The 22,387-nt window shown below is 44.4% G+C and overlaps 1 protein-coding gene across 1 annotated transcript in view; it reads left to right on the forward strand.

Annotated features, from left to right (window-relative positions):
- Positions 1-22,387, forward strand: part of LOC120849056 (protein unc-80 homolog) — a 220,567-nt gene that overhangs the window by 157,268 nt on the left and 40,912 nt on the right. Inside the window, 10 exon segments of the mRNA XM_040504832.1 lie at positions 1,904-1,987; positions 2,077-2,145; positions 3,335-3,433; positions 3,521-3,617; positions 4,089-4,243; positions 10,953-11,099; positions 12,885-12,929; positions 14,095-14,279; positions 19,020-19,149; positions 19,248-19,313. Of these exon segments, the coding sequence (XP_040360766.1) occupies positions 1,904-1,987; positions 2,077-2,145; positions 3,335-3,433; positions 3,521-3,617; positions 4,089-4,243; positions 10,953-11,099; positions 12,885-12,929; positions 14,095-14,279; positions 19,020-19,149; positions 19,248-19,313 (1,077 nt within the window).

The raw sequence follows: 22,387 nt of genomic DNA on the forward strand, positions 1-22,387 counted from the left end.
CGGAGGCCAGCGAGGGGCACAAATTAGACGCGAGTGCTGTGTCGGCATTCGGCTGGGACCCACGTTTAGTCGTATCCAGTCTGTGCCTCGTGCTGGCCTCGGGCAACTAATGTAAGAAGTCCAGCACTACGGCCTCATTTAAGAGGCGTTCACTTTTTTCGCCTCTCTCCCCCCACGACCGTGTCACCTCAGTCGTCTACAGAGTTTGTACAGTAAAGTGTGAATTCCTCTTTAATGGGTACCGCGTAGGAGCGCAGGATGTCTTTATGGCGCACCATGCATTCACGAGGGCGCCTATCAAACCACTCTGCCAATTTGGCCGCGAGGCAGTTATGTAGCTGCCTCGCCTCAGACACGATCACATGGTCGTGTCGCCGTGGAGTCGATCAGGATCTCGAATTCGGCTCCCGACGTGCCGCTTTCTCTCCTAGCCGCTGAATGGTGCTGCAGGCGCCCCCGTGGCGGGCGAGGAGAAACTTCCTCGCCCATCGATCGAGATACATACTCGGTGGGCCAGTGGGTGAGAGGCCTCTTAGAACTCCGGACGAGACCGAGACGCAGGCAGGCAGGTGGGTGGCGACCGGATCTAGGATATCGCGAGACACAAGGCCTGGGGACCTTCTTTGTGTTTAGCTTTGGGCTTAACGTGCGTTTGAAAATATTTGTGTAATGTAGCTTGTATTTGTAGTTTAGATTGAGTGTTTTGTAGCGTTGTGTTTTATTGTGCCAATAAACTGGGAGCGGAATCCTGCTCCCGGGAAAGAACCAGGCTGGACTCGGGTTGTTGACGGACCATGTGGGAAATGGAGAATCGGCGGCGGTACGCAATTTCCTACATTGTGGATCCGTAGAACGATGTCTTTATTGACAGATACGCCAGCTCGTTTTGCTCGTCGGCCAACGAAGAAAAAAAAAGACTAAAAAGGTCGGCGCCGTCATATTCGACAGATTCACCCAGAGGGGCCCATGATACCGTACTAGGCAGATTCGTGGGAAGGGGAAAGCTATAAAAAGAAAGTGGCGGCTCCGAGGACCGAGCCTCTCCCAGCGAGAGACTCGGTCAGCGATTCCGGGCCGGCTGGTCTAGCCTGCGGGAAATGGATGCACCTGGGGTAGGTGGTCTGGCTTATCTCGAAGATGGGTTGCGTCCGTGATCATTCCCAAGAGTGCGCCAGAGGCACGTTCACCCAAAAGAGCGAGGGAGACACCGCCCTTTTCGAGGAATGCGACCTCGCCTCATATCCAGGAAACCGCCCGCCGCCATAGTGGTCCCCACAGCCTGCACGTGCTAGGCCCGGATAGGGAGACGGGGAACACGTTCCCACAAAAGCTAGAGGGAAAGGGCCACCATTTTCCCGTGCGTTTTGGTCACCTTTTGATGGCAGAAGCAGATGCCAGTGGTCCCGGCGGGATCAGATTGCTGGCGGGCCCTTAATAAACGCAAAGAAGTGGCAAAATGTCGCTTGCAGGGTCGGTATCTAGTTTCCTTTTTTTTAGCTTCCTTTTGCGAGAAAACGCCCCACCTGTACAAGTTGTGGCAAAACAGCCTTGCCCAGCCTTTCTTTTGCTTTCTTTTTATTGTCTTCCGTTGCTCTCTTTCTTGTTCGTTCTCTTCAGACTGCCGATGTCGCCGCTTAAAAATTATTTCGAAGAACCAAACAGTCTTGGGTTGCAATTTATCGGTTCATTTCTAGGTATATAACTGTTCAAACGTATACGAGTGAAATGCATTTGAGTGGAGATTTCACATTGGGGCTAACCTTTGTGAATTGCACGTGTAACATATAATCAAATCTATACATGGTAGCGGAATTAGTATTTTTGACTCTGGAATCACGTTCAAAATTGGTTTCAGGTATGCTTTCTTAATAAACATACTTTTTCTTTCTTGTTGTTGATCTAGGTTGGCTACATAATGTTCTACATCCGAGCTCCCATTGAAGGTGGCACAGAGCTCATTGCTAACGCACTTTCCATACTCTGGCTGGTGAGTGAACCTTTGGTGCGGGATGCTTTTCTGGAACTTGAAATCTCGCCACCTTCGTTCAAGGATTGCACCACTTTCTCCAATCGTAGGTTGTGCCGAGTGTCCATGGATTGTACCTCAAAGACCTCAAACAAGTCTTGAGGAAGGAGCAGTGCGACGTGAGTCCAGCAGTTTCTAGCGACTTAGTTGCCTTTTGGCTTAGCTTTTGTGCACTTGCATGGACAGTGCTTTTTGATAAGCAGTCAAATGCAATATTTGTAGCAGAATAGCTGAAGGAGAGTCTCTTAGTATTTGTGGTTGAAAAAGCTTATATACAGTTTTTTGTTCCTGTTAAGTTTTTAAGTTATCATGAAAATTATATATAAAATTTTTAATAAATGTTTCCGATGTCGGCGGTCATGGCACTCAAGGTCGACGTTCTGCAAGAGCTTGCATTAACACTTTAACTCGCAATCAAAATTTGTGTTTATTCTTTAAAATTTTTTATTGCTGCTGTGTTGCAACTGTTGCAAACAGTTTGTATGTTTGAAACAACTGGCAGGATGCATCATGAAACAACAGTTCAATTTGAGATCAAACATTGCCTCGAAAGGTTTGAAGAGTTTTCCTTTGAGATGGCTCTGGACAGTTAATTTTTGTTTTTGACATGGGCTCCTGATTTAGGAGAGATTGTGTGTTTTTCCTGATGAAACCTGCAGTGCAACATATGTGCACATGATGTGGCACTGCAGGTTTGTGAATCTCCATGCTTAAGCTGTACAGGAGAAACTTGTGCAATGGTGCTAAGCACTTTTTGACATGCTACGGTAAATGAAAATGCAACAATAGCATTTTATTTTTACATTTGGGGGTATTCTTTGCTGAAGTTTCATCAATTGTGAAAGCAAACAAACAAAAACTACTAAAAACAATGCACAAAACAAAAGTCTAAATTATTGTTAGATCAAAGTATATATAACGTAAAATTCTGAGCGAGTGCCCACTCGTAGAGATAATTATGTAAAACTGGAGGATGGACGCTCTTTAGGTCAACAGTTTGTCAAGACGTCCTTTGTGTATTTTTCGAATGTTACAAAATTGAGGGGTGGGTGCGTATTGTGGAGTGAGTGGATGCTCGGTATTTTACCGTAAGTCTACCAATTTCTTTTAGTTATTCGAAATAAGCCCTTGGAATAAGCACAGTGTACTACTATTCTTAGGTGCACTTCAGAAACCTTGAAGAACTTTTTTAAAACCATTTTCTTGTTATTTAAAATCTATGGGCCTTCTTTAAACTTCACAGATTAATGTGCATTTCTTGTTTATTTTTTTTTTTCTTCCGAACCCTCTACATTTTTGCAACTGCAGGCGACTCTGCTCATCACGGCCAACGTCCCGAGCGCCAAAAAGATCATCGTCCACGGACCCGACGTTGGCGGGATACCTTCCCAGTTCCCAATTCACGAGGTGTCTACTTTTTTGGCCGTATTTCCGCCTCTTTTTGCCGCTGCAGAGTCACTCTCAAAGATTTAACGCTGCTCTTGGTCTTGGCAGGACACGCAGTTTCTGCACATCCTCCAAGACAGCCTCGACTTCTTCAGCATAGAAGAAAACGAGCACAAGTGTTTCTTTCTGGTGGACACCAAGACAAGTAAGTTGGTGTGAGGTCTCTGCACAAAGTCTGGTTTGACCTATGGGCACTAGATCAGCTACACTCCAGAGTGTCGGAACTCAAATTCCCGATAATCTCGTGGGCGCCGCCATTTTGTTAGTTAGCTGTTACTTCAGATTCAAATATGCGATTTCTTGACTTCCAGATACGACGACGGGGAGCTCGGACGACACTGTTTAGCTCTGTCGTCGACTGTTGTAACATTTCTGGAGGTTGGAAAACTGTTTCCTGGCATTTCAGATGAAACCTTTGACAACTTTGTACTATTATTTGAGGAATGAGATGGCCAAGGAGTCAGTACTCTGAGGTGTACCTTATTACTAGTCGCTGACGGGACGAGTTCTCATTCCGTCCGTGATCATAGTGGCTGTAGTTTGACCCTGCGGAAATGCTTTGCCACGTTCACTGAGATTTACCGCCTCCGTGGCGTTCTTTCTTTCGCCCGTGCAGATCAGATGCACAACCCCAGCGCCTTTGTCCGAGACTTCTACTTCTTCAAGCGGTCGCAGTATCCTCAACTGACCCTCCTCAAAATGGATCCGGAGGAAGCGTTCCAGGCGGGGCAGCAGCAGGCATTTTACCTGCATTTCGTCGAAGTTGGCAAGGTAGAGTTTCTTGGCTCTCTGTGTTCGTTTGATGGGGATCTTATTTGAAAAGGGTCTTGGTAGTTCGCTGTCACATAATTGATTCTAAAGTCGTGAAGCTTGTTTGCTTTACTAACATTGCTAGTGTTGCGCATATTATGTTTATATCACCTTCAGTCAACTTTTTTTATGTTGTGTATACTGTCGGGCCTGGTTATATCACACCCGGGTATTTCGAATTATTGTTTATATCAAACAGTCCAAACATCCCCTTGAAAATCACAGGTAATAGTATAGGAGCGCTGTTTCTTTGTATCGAACTCTCATGGCAGGGACACTTGATATAGCGAACAAAGCAGGGCCGCCTATCGCTTCTCCTGAAGTCGGATAACGCAGGCGGCGAGCACACAGCTCGGTGTTACAGGGCTGGCAGACCACCAAGCCAGCATACGTGCACGGGTACGCAGCGAAAGAGCAGTTGTAAAAAAAAAGACAAACAACCGTAAAAAAAAGAAAAAGAAAAAAAAGAAAAGGTGGAGGATGTCAAAATTAAGGGAAAGGGCACGTGTACCTGTAGGGACGGCAGAGAATGCTCGCTGTTGGAACGGTAGCGTGCGCTCTTTCCCCGAACACCGCTGTCGCCCGACTCCTTAGCCCCAAAATAAAATAGACAAAAAAAAAAAAAGTTTTCGTCAAGTCGGGTGTGTTAACAACAACAGTTGAGCAATCACACCTTTGAACGCCTAATCTTTGTTTACCTTTTTCTTTTGCCGTTTTTGCTTTGCCCATTTTTTTTTCTTTTTTTTTTGCTTTTTTTTTGCTGCCTGAATTTAGTGAGGTTTCTTTTTTGTTGCTTGCTTAACTTTATTCTATGGATCGAGAGTTTCTTTTTTTGTACGGCTCGCTTTTTTTGTTTTTTCATTTGTTTTTTAAATTATATGTGTGTTTTGTTGTTTTCGCTGTCTGGAGGTCGTGGCCAGGCGTAAACGATCACAAACACTGCGTGTAAACGCAGCGGTGTTTGTGATTTTCACCGACTAAGCTGTACTGTATCTAGCGGCTTTATTTGGTAAGGTCCCGTTTGTCGCGGCCTTCGGTATTAGCAGAGACACACGGAAATTTCAACTAGAGCATAAGTTACCAAATTTTTGTATATCAAATTATCGATATATCGAACTATTTTACAATCCCCTTTGAATTTGATATATCCGGGTTTGACTGTATGCTGCAATGTCAACATGCATTCAGGTCTGCAGTCCTGGAACTGTGGCAGTAGTGAAGAATGTCTAACTCTGCATTGTTTTAATAATACGAGATGCTACTCGGAGGCATTGCTGAATACCTTGCGAGTGTTTTACACAACAACGAATAAGCAAAGTCGGTAGGATAGTAGCAGTATGATAGAACAATATTATCTACTTGCATGCTGATGTAATAGCCTAAATATTTTTCATTGCTGTGCCTCAATGCTATGCATAAAAATGTGGACCTAGTCTCGCATTACCGTAATACTGTCGCCGACCGATTGTTCGGACTTTGCAGGGACCGAAAAAATGTCAGAATAATAGATCAGTACGAAAAACTTGCAGATTAAAAGCTTGCCTTTACAGCAAAACCTCGTTATAACAAAATGGGATATAAAAAACTACTAATGGATATAACAAAGCAATCATAATTCCCCTTGCTTGCTAATAGTGGGAAAAAATGGACATTGGCTATAACAAACTAATGGTTATAACGAAATAATTACGACCGCTCCTTCAACTTTGTTATAACGAGGTTTTACTGTATTATGTCTAAGCGGGCTTAAAAAGTTGTCTTGTGTTCGGCAACTTTTTATTAGCTTGAGAATCACTGCCTTCTTTCCCAGCATTATGGTCAAGTACTTTCCATGCTTCTTAGCGTCACTTCATGGTGGCAGAAGAACAGATAGGGCCATGATGTCCGAGTCAACGTAGTCCGAAAACATGATTTACCGAGACGAGATGAGAGGTGCAAGTGCACGGCTGCAAAATGGAGAAATAACAATGCAAAATGGTAACAATGATAACGATAATGATGGCAATTAAAGAAAAAAAATCTCTAGCAATGAGTCACCTAGCAGAAGGACTTAGCAGTACTCAAATAGCGCTGCCAAACTATGGTGGCTAGAAACTGCCGAACTACGGCAACCTTCTAGCCACCGTAGCCAAACCAAGCCATTCTATGTACAGCCAACATAGAATCTAAAATGGCGGCTTCTCAGGGGTGGTTCTCGCTGTCCAAAAAATCTAACTATTGATCAATCTTTAAGCTCTATGAAACACTGGTCGTGATTATGCACTACAGTCGAGCCCAGTTATATCACACTGGGGTATTTTGAATTGTTTATATCAAACAGTTCAAACATCCCTTTCAAAATCACATGTAAAACTATAGGAGCGTTGTCTTTTCGTATTGAACTCCCATGGCGGGAACACTCGATATAGCGAATGAAGCCCGGCTGCCCATGGCTTTTCCCGCGATCCAATGGCGCCGGTGGCGAGCACATTGCTTGCGTTGCGGGGCTTGCAGACCGCCAAGCCAGTATACATGCAGTAAGATACGCAGCGAAAGAGCAGTTGTAAAAAAAAAACAAAAAAACAATGAACTGTAGAAAGAAAAAAAAAAAAAAAGTGGAGGATGGCAAATGCAAGGGGAAGGGCACATGCATGCACGTAGGGAGGGCAAGGAGTGCCCACAGTCGGAAGGTAGCAGTTATTGCTTTACCCATTTTTTTTTCTTCTTTTTTTCTTTTCTGTTTTTGCTGCCTGAATTTAGTGAGCTTTCTTTTTTGTGACTTTCAACTTTTTTTTGTGGGTCCTGCTTTTCCGTTTTTCTTTCATTGTTTTTTTTTAATTATTTTTGTGTTTAGCCGTTTATGCTGTGTGGAGGGTCCCGGCCGGGCGCGTGTAAGCGCGGTGGTGTTTGCGGTCTTTGCCAGCTACACTCTACTGTATTTAGCAGGTCTTGGATGCTCTGTTGGGTAAGCTACCGTTTATTGTGACCTTCGGTATTAGCAGAAATGCCAGGAAATTTCAACTCATGCTTAATTTAACATATTTTTGTATATCAAATTATTGATATATCAAACTATTTTTGTGATCCCCTTTGAATTCGATATATCCGGGTTCGACTATCTCTATCGGGTAGGTCACGGTTCCTCCTTTAGGTCCAAAATATTGAACAAGTCCGAATTATGAGTGTCCGAAAAATCGCTCGGCGACTGTATACACCTTTCCAAAACACGCTCCTAGGCCGCCGTCATGTTGCTGATGTGGCTGGTGCGACTCTCGTGCCCTCTATCAGCTAGAAATTTTCTTCCACTCTCTTGGACTGTGGAAACCCGCTCAGCGCAATTCTCGACCTGTGTATTGCGTTTTTGCATTAAACGTTTTCTGGCCCCTCTTTAAAGTTTCCACTTAATTTTTCTGATGCATGCTGCATACTCTTTCTGGGTTATTTTCCACTGTGAGAATTAGGGCTGGTGAGTGCCTGCCATTCATGGATTTCTGCTCTACATTCACGGGAAACGAAGGAGGGGAAGGACGTCGAACGGCCCTCGATGCGATTTTGTGAACAATGGCAACTTTTCTCCCTCCTCCCAGCAATAATCTACGTAGAGTCCTTCTCAGTCATTGCCAAAAAGAGATGTTCGGATTGGAGTCAGTCGCGCCTGTTCCTTTGCCTTGATGCTGGTATGAAAAAAGGAAGCTCTCCCCAAAACGTGCCCCAAAATGAAGTCGTATTCGATTTTATCTGATCGTCAAGATATGACTGTCGTCGGCTGTGACGGTATGTTATTTGAGATTTTTCTCAAATAAATTCTTTTTAAATAATGCTGCCTCGTGTGGTACGATCAGTATGTTGTTCAAATGTTAAGACTTGCTAAATTGTATGTCCATGTCCCGTCCACCTGTAAACTCGTTAGTTGTGAGCATGAAAAATGCATGTCTTTCGGCTATCTCCTGTTGTAAATTACTTTCAACAGCTAAGCACTTTGTCGTTTGACAAGTGGCTGATCGGACGGCGCCGTCGAAACTTACCACAAAAAAAAAACTACAACTAACATTCCACTTGCATTCATTCTGTCGCAAGAGTACCCAACAAAAATGGATTAGTTTTTTTTTTTTTGCTTTTTTGTTTTTTCAATTGGGGTGCAATGCTGTCTTAATGTCGTCAGGAAAATACATACACCATGAAACACAAAATACAGTGGGAAAAGACGAGAATTTAGCCACCAGCAGTGTTTGAAACTGCGCCTATTGAAATCACAGTCCACTTATTTGGAGTTAGTGGGGACGCCGGTGAGAGTCTAGCCTCAAACCCAGTGACTGGGCTCAAAAACGGTTTGTTGCCTTCTGGGTCGAGTGTTTCTTGGAAAGGTGTATAGACCGTTCCATTAGGGTCATAGCAGAGAGGGTAAAAGAGAAAAAAAATGCACTCCCCCTCTCACCCGCATGTCGTCCACTCCGCCGAGTGGGCTGTAGCTAGCGTCCGGCTGGCGTGCAAACTCTTTAAAATCGCGTCATTTTAGAACTTTCAAGCGCAGATACGCAGATTTTGGTATGCCACTTGTCGTGTAATACTATGCTAGATAAAAAGACTCACAGGGTCCAATTGCGCTGTTACCTGCGTGCAAATAAAAAAGAAAATAGGGAAAACTGTGTCAGATTGGTTGGTCTCTTTGGCGAAAAGTAAATCCGGTTGCTGTACCTTTTTTAATATACAAAGTTTGTACTGGTGTAGGCCTTTAGCGACCATGAGTGGAAGTCTGAAATAATAAATAAAACGTGCTCTCCTGCTGCAATACACGCAGTAGTTGAGGGTAGTACTGCCGGCTGACTCAACTGCTATTTAAGTAACGGAAAAAGGATATGCTAGTTGATTTAGCGAAATAGAACAACATAGAGCTATAGGCTGATTTTGGAGTAGCCACAGCTATTCTAAGAACGCAAACCACTTCACAACGGCAGCCACGAGCGAGAGTTCGATGTTCGGTAGAGCCCGCCGATACAGCCCAAAGATGGGGAACGGCAACCTCCCGGTTTGTCGTCTGCTAGCGGAGTCTGGCGCGTGCCCTCTCTCTCGTTTTACCCCGCCGGACCCGCTGAACTTCCCGCATGTGTGGAGAGGGCGCTGCGGTCGAACAAAATGATGCCGCCCAGAGAGCGCTAAATGGAATGGTCTATACTGGCAGAAGCGCCCACTTCGTACAAGTGCCCACTATTAATATTTCCCAAACTTGGGAATTCTGAAAATCATACGTTAAGCGCCCACCCCTTCCAATGTCAAACATATCCATTCCGTTGCAGCAGCCACAAGACCACCAACAGCAATGGCGGGAATAATATTTAACAATAAATTTGCTCGTTCTAATTCCGTTCACCTTGCCTTCAAAGCTTTTTATTAGCCGTCTTGATTTTTATTGATTTGACCGGACAAGAGCCCATGTCTAGAATAAAACAGTTTTCAATGAAAGTGGGGTGGGCACTCCCACGGTATTTTACGGTAATGTCATTAGTCAGGTTGAATGCATTTTGTTTCACTAAATCTTTTGGGAAATTTATAGTTCGTGCAAACCAGGGAAGGTCATTTAATTAGAAAATTTGAGGGTGGTGCACACTTCATGGCGACGTTGGACGAGATGCTTAGGGGCCATCCCCTGAGGCATTTATTTTTGCATTTCATCTCACACTTCAGCTTGCCATTAGCCATTTTCTAATAAAATACTGCACTGTCACACATCTTTAGGTTTTGCGTGAGTCGCTGCCTTATCATCCAGCACTGTGTTTGGCCGGCTGCATTTGTTTCTGATAACCTCAATCTCAGCCAAAAACACAGCTTTATTCGTGGCAGACACGATTGCAGCTGCGTCTCCATAGGATGGTAGGTCAGATTTTGGGACATTTGTGTTTGCAATAGCTAGCTGGCAGCATACAGCATCACGGTCTGACATGGTAGGGATACTGGAGGCTTGGCAGCTGCACGAAAATGTAAAAGAACACAGTATTTTCGGCCCAAAATGGCCAGTGGATTGTCATACGCTCGTTATGAAGCAAGCATAAGGTGTGTGCTTGCCACAAAGTAAGCACTGGTCTCTTTGTCACGCTTGCCCCTCGACTAAGACACCACTCTATGTCTCTTCTATACACTGATATTTTCTTTGCCTTGCTTTGCAACAAAGACACCAGTACATGCCCTGTAAGGTTGTGAGTCACGCACTGGTGTCTTGGTGGCACTTGGCCTGCTACAAAGACACCAGTGCATGCCTTGATAGGTTGTGGTCTGCGAGGTCACGAAGCATGCACTGGTGTCTTCCCCCGTGCACTGGTGTTTTTGTTGCGCTTGCCTCGCAACAAAGACAGGAGTACATGCCCTTTGAGACTGCAAGGGTGTCTTAGTTGTGATTGCCTCACAACAAAGACACTAGTGCATGCCTCACGAGGTTGCAGCTCGCAAGGTCACGAAACATGCACCGGCGTCTTCCTCCATGCACTGGTATTTTTGTTGCGCTCGTTTTGTGACAAAAGCACCAGTGCATGCCTCGCGAAGTTGCGAGGCATGCGCTGGTGTCTTCCTCCATGCACTGGTGTCTTGGTCATGCTTGACTCACAACGAAGACATCAGTGCATGCCTTGTGAGATTGCAGCTTGCGAGGTCACAAGGCATGTGTCTTCTTTCCTATTAAACTTCTGGTCTCGTGTGGCAGGTTCTGATGAGCCTGGCCATCCTGAGGACCAGCCACCAGCTGGCGCCGAGGGTCCTGTTCCTGCACGACGAGCTCACCAAGCTGCCCTCGTTTCCCCGGAAGGCCCTGGAGGCTGACTTCGAGCTCTACACCGGCAAGTTCGGAAAAGTGAGCTTGCCTCCGTCATCTGACTGGCTCTCATTATTAAATTTGAATGTGTTATTGGGCTGGTCTCTATGAGATGAGCGGCTGTAGAACCGTTCGTCGAACAACAATTTTTCGCACGTCAACTGAAAGCTGTGGCTATTCGTCACATAGGGCAATACGTCATAGGGCAGTTTGTCGTTATGGTAATTCGTCAAACTAGTGACAGATATTTATTATTTTTGTAGCATTTCTGATGTTTATTGAGTTCTTCCAAGTGAGTACAATAACCAGTGACCCCCTTCCATGATTTAATTATTTTTTTCTCGACGCAAGAATTGAGACTTCTACTAATTTCTAATAGACACTGACTAATTATGTCTTGTCCACCACAATCTTGGCACCTCTTTCAGTCAATAATGGAAAAATGGATGGCAAATGGTCGGGCATGTGCAGTCTGTGTCGCTCATGTGGACAAGCTACATTCTTTCCGTGTAGCACATGCGCAGTTGGTCCGTGTCATGCCCGTGGACGAGCTACGTTCTTTCCGTATTGCATGTGTGCAGTCTCTGTGTCATGCATGCACTGAGAAAACTTGGAGGTAGTTAACAAAGGAGACCAGAAAGTTTTATATTTTATGCTTTCAAGGTCAATTAAAATGTTTATCAAATTAAAAGGAAACAAAAGGCTAAAGATGACACTACATTGAAGCTGAATAACGAAAAAGACTGAACGCTAAAAAAGCTAGGACACGAGCAACAAGAGCTTCAAACATTATTTCTGGTTTTAAGGGCGAAGCTCTTTAGGGCCTAGCCTTGTCCGTCCGGCATCTGTGCCCACATCGATTGCCATCCCATCTGTCTTCTTAAAAAAAGAAAAAGTGTTTGCGTAGTCGACAGGATTCAAACCTGTGCGGGGAAGCCCCAATGGATTTCTAGTCCATCACCTTAACCACTCGGCCACGACTGCAGGACGAGTAGGGGGCTCTGAGATGTGGTGGTAACTCAAGAGCTGGGGATGTCATGGATGAAACATTGCATGTAGCCGCTCAACGTCTATACGGGAGAGGGCGCTGCAGTCAAATGCGTATATAATCGCGTTAAACTTTGCATGCATTGGCTCAACGTTTATAGAGGAGAGGGCGCTGCAGTCAAATGCTCAAATGCGTATATAACCACGTTCCATACCACACATTCTCTTCCTGACATCAGCACTACCTATAAACCAAATCATATCGTCAGCACCACCAGAACTTGGCCCCAATCAACATCATTCACCACGTGGAGATGTGGTCATTTTTCTCAACAAGTTGTCCCAGTGATGAATATCCCTATGATGAATCGCCCCATGTGACGAATTGCCCTGCTGTGAGTTGCCCTATTATGGATTGTCTTTCAACGAATGGCCCGTATCCCGAGATGAGCGTAGCTAGCGTACGAAAAACAGTCACACAGTTACTTTGGCAATGAAAACTAATAAAGTAGATGTCCGTAATTAATAATAATAATTAGTTACAAAGAGAGAAATCTATGCATCCTGCTAGAGGAATCGAACCTGGACAAGTCGGGAGAGACATTCCCGAGCTTCGAAAACATAAAAAATAAACGCTGAGTGCAGCTCCAAAGACGCTGAACATTTTGTATTCTCACCTTGCGCGTAGACATAATGGACATTATTTCTGCTTCGCTTTAAAGTTTGAGCCCTTCTTTTCGAGAAGGACAAATCAAGCTCCTGTCATGGTTAATGAGGAGGGTTGGTGAGAATGATGGAGCCTATTTTTATTGGTTCTTTCTTCTCTGCCTCCAACAGGAACTTCTAGGAATGGATACACTGCACAAGATGGTCTGGGTGAAAGTGAGCATGAAGCGTTTGTATTTCTTGCACTCTTAGGGCACTTTACTATGTTTTATTTGTCTTATTGGATAGCGTGAAATTAATTAGAGATTATTTTGTTTTAATATTGAAAATAGAAACATAGCAATACTTTAAATATTCTATTTCTAGTATCAGATGCCTTGTGTTCCAGTGAACACTAAAATCCCAAGTAGTATTCTCAAGAAACTGTTTTTTTTTTTTACTTATTGAAAAAATTAATTTATGAGAGTGCAGCCCTCCTATGGCTTGCTTATTTTAAAGAACACTACCCCTTCCTGGCTGAGGGTTTAGAAAAACTGTACTTCGTTTCACAGACATGCCATACTTTTATTTTGTTGGCTGGGTGTTGAGGAGTGTATCGTACAAGCCGAGTCAAAATTTAACTTTTTCTTGTCAACACTCTCCCCCTTGCACGCTTTGTTTGGTTTCCTGTCGTCTATTGGAGTGTCCGAAGTATGGTGTCAACTGGGGCGACTAATTGTTTCCAGTGTACCAAAGATTTCCAAGATACGTGTCAGAACCACATCTCGGAGCTGAGCTTGGTGGCTGCAAAACGGTGGCCCCGTGCAATTGAATTGGGGCGGCATTTTTTTTTGGCGGACCAGGTTATCGATGAAAAAACAGTGAGTGTGCAGGTGAGCTGGTGGATGTTGATCATGATGTAGAAAACCCGAAACTGTGGTGAAAGCGGGGAAACTGGGTCGAAGAAGAAAGACAGGGAAAAGAATGTTTCAAAAACGTCTCTGAGACATTCTTTTCCCCTGTCTTCCTTCTTCCACCAAGTTTCCCTGCTTTTACCTCAGTCTCGGGTTTTCTACATCAGGACCAGGTTGCGTGGACATCGATGTAAAAAGCCCTAGCAGAAACGACCATGTGCGTCTCATACTGAGCTGTTCTAATTCACCACCTGTTCAGAGCTCTCTCCTAAATGCTTTGTTGCCGACTTTTTTCTCGACCTCAACATAGCCAGCATACGTCAATCAGAAAGCTCGATTAGCTCAAGGGGACGCCATGCAATGCGGTACTCCGGAAACATTCGGTCGTCCTTGTTTCGACGGGTCGAGAGACATGTGCCTCAGTTGGCCACCAAAGCTCTCTCCACCTCGCTTGCCTCTACGACGATGGCCGTGCGCCCTTCTTGCAGCTGATGGCTCGGATGTTCGAGGCGATGGCGGGGTTCTTCGCCCACTCGTCGGACATCCACCTGTTTCTCAACGTGGTCAACGGGGCGCTGGTGCTCCACCCGGAGGATGCCACCATCCTCCGCCTCTGCATGGCCACCTACATCAACGCGGCACACCAGTTTAGGAACATCTTTGCCTCCAATGGGTGAGGCCTGCTCTCTGAGCATTTCGTCTGCCTGGGCGTTTCGTCTGCGTGGTTTATCCCATGCTGTCCTCTGGAGACAATATAAACCTTGAGCATAGTTGTAAACCCGAGACTGGGGATACGGACAAGGGACAAAACACCAGCTAGCCTGCACCCTCACCATTGCTTCAGTATAAACCTTGCTTACTTGTTTCTGGGTGCTGTGGGGCAGGGGTTCTCGAGCTTTTAGATCTGGAGGGACCCCCACCTGCCTTCAATGGCAACTGGGAAACCCCTGCTAGTTTCAGCACTGATGCAGTGCAGCAGTGCAGGGAAAAGTGCCTTAAGGGCGCACAACAAGAGAGCACAACTAGTTGAGCTTGAGTCACGAGAGCACTAATGGGGCCAATAAATAAATTGTAACATTTCAAAAAAAAAAAAAAAATTTTTTTTTTGTGACAGCAGTTACGTGCAAGATGGAATCGTACGATGTGTTAGAAAGATGGCCGAATCTAACCCTATAGACCAGTGGTTCTCAAGCATGGATGTGTCGGAGACAGCTTGGGGACTTGCCGATGTTATGGGAGACCCCATGCCAGCGGGGGAAGGGGAAAGGGGGGGGGGGAGGTATAAAATAAGACAACTGATTGCAGTGTAAAAATTCCATCCTTTACTTTTATAGACAGGAAAAGTGAGAGTCGTCAAGTAAAAGGATGAATGGATGGATAGATGGTAAGGACATACCCTTTATAATGGGTGGTAACTAGCACCACCTCGCCAGTGTTCGGAAATAACTTTTTTTTTTTTTTTAAAGAAAAGAGGGAAGGGCGTAGTTGAGGTGAGGGCTTTACAAACCCCTAAAATGGCTTCACGGACCCCAGCGGCTCTACGGAACCCCATTTGAGAACCACCGCTATGGACTAAGATTCATGTCGTTGCGTAATTTTGTCCGGGATCATTTTGAACGGGATCATTCTGGCCAGGATCTCTTTCTGTCTACCCTTGCCTGTGCTGTGACAAGGTTGTTAGATTGAGTTATTACTAGCCAAACTGGGGTATCTTTTTGTAATAGGCGTCGAAATCTGGTGGTGGCCATAACCTATGAGGTTAAACATTTTAGTGAAAAACCCGAGACTGGGGTAATGACAGACGACAACAAGGAAGAGAAGGAGAATGTCTCAAACACAGCTGTGTTCGAGACATTCTCCTTCTCTTCCTTGTCGTCTGCCAATACCTCAGTCTCGGGTTTATCACTGAAATGTTTAATATACACCAGCTCACTCCCGCCCTTACGTTCTGCCCTATCAGGTTACCTTTGAGGCATTTTTAATTCTTGCTCATACCTAATTGGCAGAAAATACATCCGAAATCAATTTTAAATATAAATGTACATGAATAGTTTTTTTGTTATTATTATACAAGATATCATTGTGCCGAGAGTTTCTAAAAGCACCGTTTCTGAAAACAAAACCCACACAGAACTGTCCCAACACTTCTGTCGAGCCGGCATAACACGACCTCTTGGATGCTGCCATCTTTAATCGAATAGCAAGCTCTGAGGTACACTGGCTTGGGTGGCTGCATAATTGCAAATACCATCCTCGAAACCTTCCATAGCGTGCCCATGTACTCTCGAAACGCACACTCGACTGGTTGCGCACTCTCGTGTCACGTTCTCCAATGGCACGCGCTTTTGTGTCGCACTCTTTCCCATTGGCGCTTTGACGTTGTGCGCTCTCGAGTCATATGGTCACAGTGCAGAAGCTTGCAGACCTTGCGAAGAATAATGTGCACAATGGGGAATGTTTGGCTCATGGTTATCTATCAGTAAGTAGATCAGATTCATTAAAATAAGGAAGAAACTGGAAGAATGCTTTACTAGGGACAGGGGTGGTCAAGGAAATTTGGGGGTTCGGGGAACTCATGAGGGTACTCCGAGGAACCCCCAAGTTCCTAGGAGCCGAGTCTGGGAACCTATGCTGTAGGGATGTAATGCACTGTGCGACGCTGCTATTGCAAACACAACTTCGGCACTTTTCTCAGCTTTTCACTCAGACAGAGTGTTGGTGGGCACCAAAGATTACCGCCTAGGTAAGTGCCTTGAATGAGGACTTCCCACCACACAAACAGTTTTTGTTGCAGCTTTTTTACTTCTAAGAGAAGAGAGGGAAGAGGGGCAATCACTTGTTTGCACTAATATGTAGTGTTACGCCGCTGTACCTCGTCTACATCTGCGATTGCCCTGTTTCATACAGAGGGTCTTCTATTTCTACTACTGTCTACTACTTGTCAAGTTCGGCTTCGCAAATTCTGCTTTCACACGAGGCGCATTGCTCGTCAGTGATGCTTGTAGTAATGGATGCCGTGTTTATGCTTCCCTATGGATCTGCATTATGGATTTTGTTTGATGTAAATGTGGCAATCGTTCGGAAATAGTGAATTTTGAGTTCGAAGCAAATAGTGGTTTGGTCAATCGAATTGAATATTGAATAGTTTCTCTGTCTATCACTACTATGCACCTTGCTTAAACGGAAGTTCAGCTGAACTCATGAAGGATGTTCTCAACCTTTCACTTCTCCCCTTCAGAGCTCAGTTATTTTAATATAACTACGGCACTGCAATCCGCTTATAACAATACCAGATATAACGATAAACTGCATATAACGATCAGTTTCTAGAGTAGAAAAGCTCAGCTTCTCCTGTGCCTTTCTCCTGTACCTTTCTTCTTCTGTGCCTTTTTTCTTCGACTTCAAAATTTCCTATTTTTTCCTCACCACAGTCTCGGCCTCTAAACGTCATGATTAACTATCACCAGCTCGCTTGCACACTAACTGTATTTTCAGTTTCTATTCCAGATTCAACGATAATCGGTTATAACGATTGTATTTTTTGGTTTTGTCATTATTGTTATACGTGGACTGCACTGTATATATGAACTGTGGCATCTAAAGTCGCAGTTGTCCTAATCGAAGGAATTTATAAATCTGCTTGCTATATGCATACTTCTACTTCAAATTTGAATGCGTTATAACGCAGAACGCCGGCTTTCGCATTAGAATGCGTTCGACGAGTGCAGTGCAGACAAATGCGGTCCTTCTCTCCACCGCCCTCAACGAACGCATTAGAACGTGTAACGCCGGCGTCCGACGTCTGGCTCTCAGATGCGAATGCGTTCGACGAGTGCGGTGTAGGCAACGGCTGCTAGCGTCTCCTCCTCCCCCTCAGTTTCTCGGTGCATACCCGCAAAGTTCACGGGCTTTTCGGGTATTGCTTTCTTGCAGCGCACCGGTGCTCGGTGAGAAGCGCACTCAACGGGGCTAACCCGCTGCGACCAACACTTCGAAAAATATTAATATTGCAGTTCAGCTCGAAGCAAATACTGAACAGCATATTATTCAAAACTACTACAGTCGCTGACCTATTTTTCGGAGGCCAATAATTCGGACTTAATAGATATTTCAAACCTAAAGGAGGAACTGCGACCTTCCCGATAAAATGAATGCATATTCACAACCAATGTTTCGGTCAGCTTGAAGTCCGAAAGTTCAATTCTTTCGACAAAATTGTCGCAAGCAGTCAGCAGGAAACACCACCGAGAAGCCACCATTTTGGATTCTATGTTGGCTGCACATGGATTGGCTTGGTTTGGCAGCGCTGCTTGAGTACTGCTAAGTCTTTCTGCTAGGTGATGCTATACAGCTTCTTTTTCTCTTGCTGTGCATCATTATCAACATCAGTGTTACCATTTCGCTTTGTTCATTCGCCATTGCAGTCATGGACTTGCGCCTCTCATCTTGTCTCGATGAATTATGTTTTCGGACTACGCAGGCTTGGACGTCATGGCCCCGTCTGTTCTTCTGCCACTGCGAAGTGTCGCTAAGAAATGCGGAAAGCGCTTGACCACAATGCTAGGAAAGAAGGCAGCAATTCTCAAGCTGATAGAAAGAGACCGAACACAAACAGGAGTAACCTGAAACAAGGCCCACAGGCGTAACCTGAAACAAGGCACTATTAACGGCTTTTTCAATCCCGCTTAGATGTAATAAAGACAAGCTTTTAATCTGCTGATTCTTTGGACTGCTCTATTATTCAGACATTTCTTCGGTCCCTGCAAAGTCTGAAAAATCGGTTGGCGACTGTACTCAAAAATTAGAATATTCTCTCAACACTAAAATATGGGCTCATGTTCATGAGAAGTTTCAGCTTGATCGAGTATGTACACCCCAGAGGCGTTAACCTTCTATGTGAACTGTTAGAAATATATAAATGCGAGTTATGGGGAGTTAGATGCAGCTGCACCCGTGAATGTGAATATACAAGCGTGATGCAGTCTTGCATTTATAAAATAGTGACTTTATGGCCTAACATAAAAATTAATTTACATTACATTAAGACCCTGGTCAAATCATAGGCACTTAACAAATAATTTGAAGAAATTCAAAGTTTGGGAAACGTTAATAGTGGGCGTCTGGAACGAAGTAGGTACTTCCGCGCTATTTTACGGTATTCAAATATATGCTTTTCACTTTAAGAGGGGCACTTTTTACTGCATGAATGCACCTTTGGCAATAAAAATTTTTGTTATAAGAAAGCTCACGTGGAAATTCACATTAAAAATAAAAGCTTTCCCATCCGATGTAACAAATATTTTATTTCAAAACCTTTAAGTGTCCAAGATATTTTCGCATCACATTTGTGTTTTTTTTGTTTAACCTGGTGCACATAACAGGCATAATCAAACATTGTCCACTTTCCTCGCAGCTATTTGCTGATTATGCCGACTATCCTTCAAATCTACTCCAACCATCAGACCAATGGACTGCTGTGCAGAACAGTGGAGTTCATCTGCAAGCAGTTCTATATCATGCACAGGAAACCCTTCATTCTCCAGGTTTGCATTTTCTCACAAAGCTATAAAAAAACGTTTGCATTGATTCGTTTTATGTGCATTTCTGCACTTCTTGACCTTGTATCTTGCATCTTTTGCAGATGTTTGGTAGCGTTGCACCGCTGTTGGATCTTGATGTTAACAGCAACTTCGGAGATGCAAACAAGGCAAGTACTTCAAAGAGCATTGCGTCACGAATGATGATTGATGAAGCGGTCAAAAACAAAAGAAACTTGACATTTAATGTGGCAAACTTGTGCCAAATCAAAAAGGATACAGAAGATAACAACAGAGCGTCGCAGGCGTGGAAGTCTGCGTAGCAGCAGGATGGAACACAAGAGCTAGACGCTAAAGCCTGATTCGCATGATGAAATTCCACTCGCAATTTTCAGTCGCGACGTTGCTCGGGCTCCAAAAGCGTAAACCGTAGCTGGGATGGTCGACGTGGATACTGAAAATCGTAACCAGAATTGGACCGAGTGAATCAGAAATAACAAGTCGATGGTGGCCACTAGTAACAATGATCAACATCTCTTTGTATCTACTGTTTACACCGAGCCTGCTTCAAACTTAAAAAGTCTTTTGAGACCTGCACTTTTATCGCAATTGCTGGGCCAACGTTTGGTCTACGGGTCGGTGTCGTCTGAAAGAGCAAACGACCAACAGACACATTTGAAAAAGCAGACGACAGTTCGAACGATCAGGTGGCCGTTTGAACTTAAAGACGCACTGAACGTAGTTCGCAGGTGGTCCGTACAACTTGACGGTTTTCCCGCATTCATGTTGGAACAAAACAAATAAATCTGATGACCAGAAGTATTCGTGAATTTAACCCAGTGTGCTTCCCGCCCAAGCAATCGTGATCCGATGGTGCACGGCACATATCCACGTTCTTGGACGAACCAAGCACATGAAAACTGACTTTCAAACCTTTCTTTACTCTTGGTAGAGCCTCAGTTGCGGCATTTTGACAAGAAGGCAGGTTTTATCTGGTCTCTTTTAAAACAACAAAGGGATGCAGGTCTCGCATGGTGACTTCTACCCACAGCCCCAGACCGGAAATGTGCTCGACGTGCCACCACTGCGCCATGACATAACAGAGTTGAGTTTGTGTATAGCGCTGCAGAAGCTTACAGAACTCGGAAGCAATAATGCACACACTAATTAGCTTTTCACTCATAGTTCATCACTTGGTGGCTTAGGCCTGCTAAATTAACACTTAAACTAGAAATTTGAAAGCCAAAGACACTATGAGGGTAGGCGTGTGTGAATAGTAGATTTTGAGTTCGAAGCAGATTCGAAGTGAATAGTAGTTCTGACTGAGTATTTTCGAATCGAATATCAAATAGTTTTTCCAAGCCTTTCACTACTGCAACATGCCTAAACAAAAACTCAGCTGAAGCAGTGAAGGTTATCCCTAACCTTCCACTTGGCCATTTTTAAGTTAATATTAATTGAACTAGATTTATAAAACATGGCTCAGAAAGTCCAAAGCCTACGTTGGGATGGCAAGTAAACAACAGACTTGACTTACAAATAAACCAATAGAGGTGTCCGGCTATACCTAATTGCGAGGATTTATAAATCCTCGCAATAGTTGCTGTAGGAAGCACACTCAACGGGGCTAACTCACTGCAATTAATAGTTAAAAAAAATACCAATATTGCAGTTCATCTCGAATCGGATACTGAGCAGCGTATTATTCGAAACTACTATTAGAGAATTTTAATAATCGCACTATGCGTCATGAGGGTACTATGGGGAATTCCTAGGTTCCTAGGAACTCAGTTTGGAAGCCCATGCTTAAACAAAACCCTAGCTATATGGTGTGCAACCCTAAGTTCTGAAAGATGAAACTAAACCTAATTCTGCAGTTTGAGGTGGCCAGTGCTGCCGGTGGCAGTCGAACCCCGTATCAATGGGCGAGCCACTCATTCTTGCATTGAAAGCCATCCAGAACAGATCTGCTCATTTTATTCTTACAAACTGCCACTGCACTGCTAGCGTCACCAGCATGAAAATCACCCTGTCACTGTCATCCTTGTTCGTTTGCCGAAAAGTTGCTCGCCTTTCTTTATTTCATAAAATTACTTTTCGTAATTTTATTCCACGCGACCCATTGATGACCGCCCTGTTTATGTTTTCTCTCGTCTCGATCATCAGCACAAGGTCGGCATCCCAAGTTCGATCACGACAATGTTTCAATCGTCTTTCATCCCCCGTATGTTCCAGAACAGTAATCACATTACTGGGACTCTGAGTTTTTTAGAACTGCCATTAATAATTATATATTCTTGTTGATTTTGCCAACCATTATTACTCCAATATAAGTTGACACCGAATATAAATAAATGCCTTATAATCGCCGGAAAAAAAAAATCAAACATAGGCTTGCCTTTTTTTTTTAAGAAAAGTTTCGGCTAAAGAATTGAACAAACTTTTATTTACAGCGCTTACAGCTAAATCACAGCGTGACGCTGAAAACTTCCTTGCCGTCAGAAGTTCCGGGCACATCATCGCCGTTTAAAGCTTCGTCTAAAGGCACATTCACACCGGTGATGTAAAGCAGTCGCGCGATGCGACTAGATCGCATCGAAAAAAAATTCGGTGGTCACACTCAACGTTATTAGAACAAATTCAGTTCTGGAACTCCGCTCGGGAGGGGGGTCCCTTTGCGTGGCGCCTGTTAGAGGGCGCGCGCTCCGCATTAATACTCGCTGTCATCATCATTGACAGCGCACTTGTGGCCGTTGCCATAAAGATCGTACATGGCCGTCATGGCCGTTGCATCTGGCCTACTGAGCTTACGGATGTTCGTGACGCTTTTTCTGACAGTAGCAGACGACTTTCAAATTGTTTTGCTGCAGTTGGTAGTCATCGGCACATCTACTATTACAGTATGTACAAACTTGCCCTGATTGTAGCCACCGGATTGTGGCGCCGACGGATTTGGGTTCCTCGAAACGCTTCGCGCTGTCAGCACAGCTAAGGCAGCAGCATTTTACAATAATGCAAAGCGTGTGCCAAAATGGTCGTAGCGCTTTTCATGCTCAAATTGTAATTTTTACTGGCGAAAGGGCAAAAATTAACCAGAAACCATGCTGAACCCCGAGAGGAGTCGGGACTCGCAAGCAGCCGCGGAGTAGTAGCAGACGAAAACACGTGGAATGATGCGCCGGCAGCGCCACCTAGCTGCAAAACAATCGGACACGGTTTCGGACCCCCTCCAATGTACAACGTC

This window comes from Ixodes scapularis, unplaced genomic scaffold, assembly GCF_016920785.2.
Source record: "Ixodes scapularis isolate PalLabHiFi unplaced genomic scaffold, ASM1692078v2 ptg000299l_1__unscaffolded, whole genome shotgun sequence".
NCBI lineage: Eukaryota > Metazoa > Arthropoda > Arachnida > Ixodida > Ixodidae > Ixodes > Ixodes scapularis.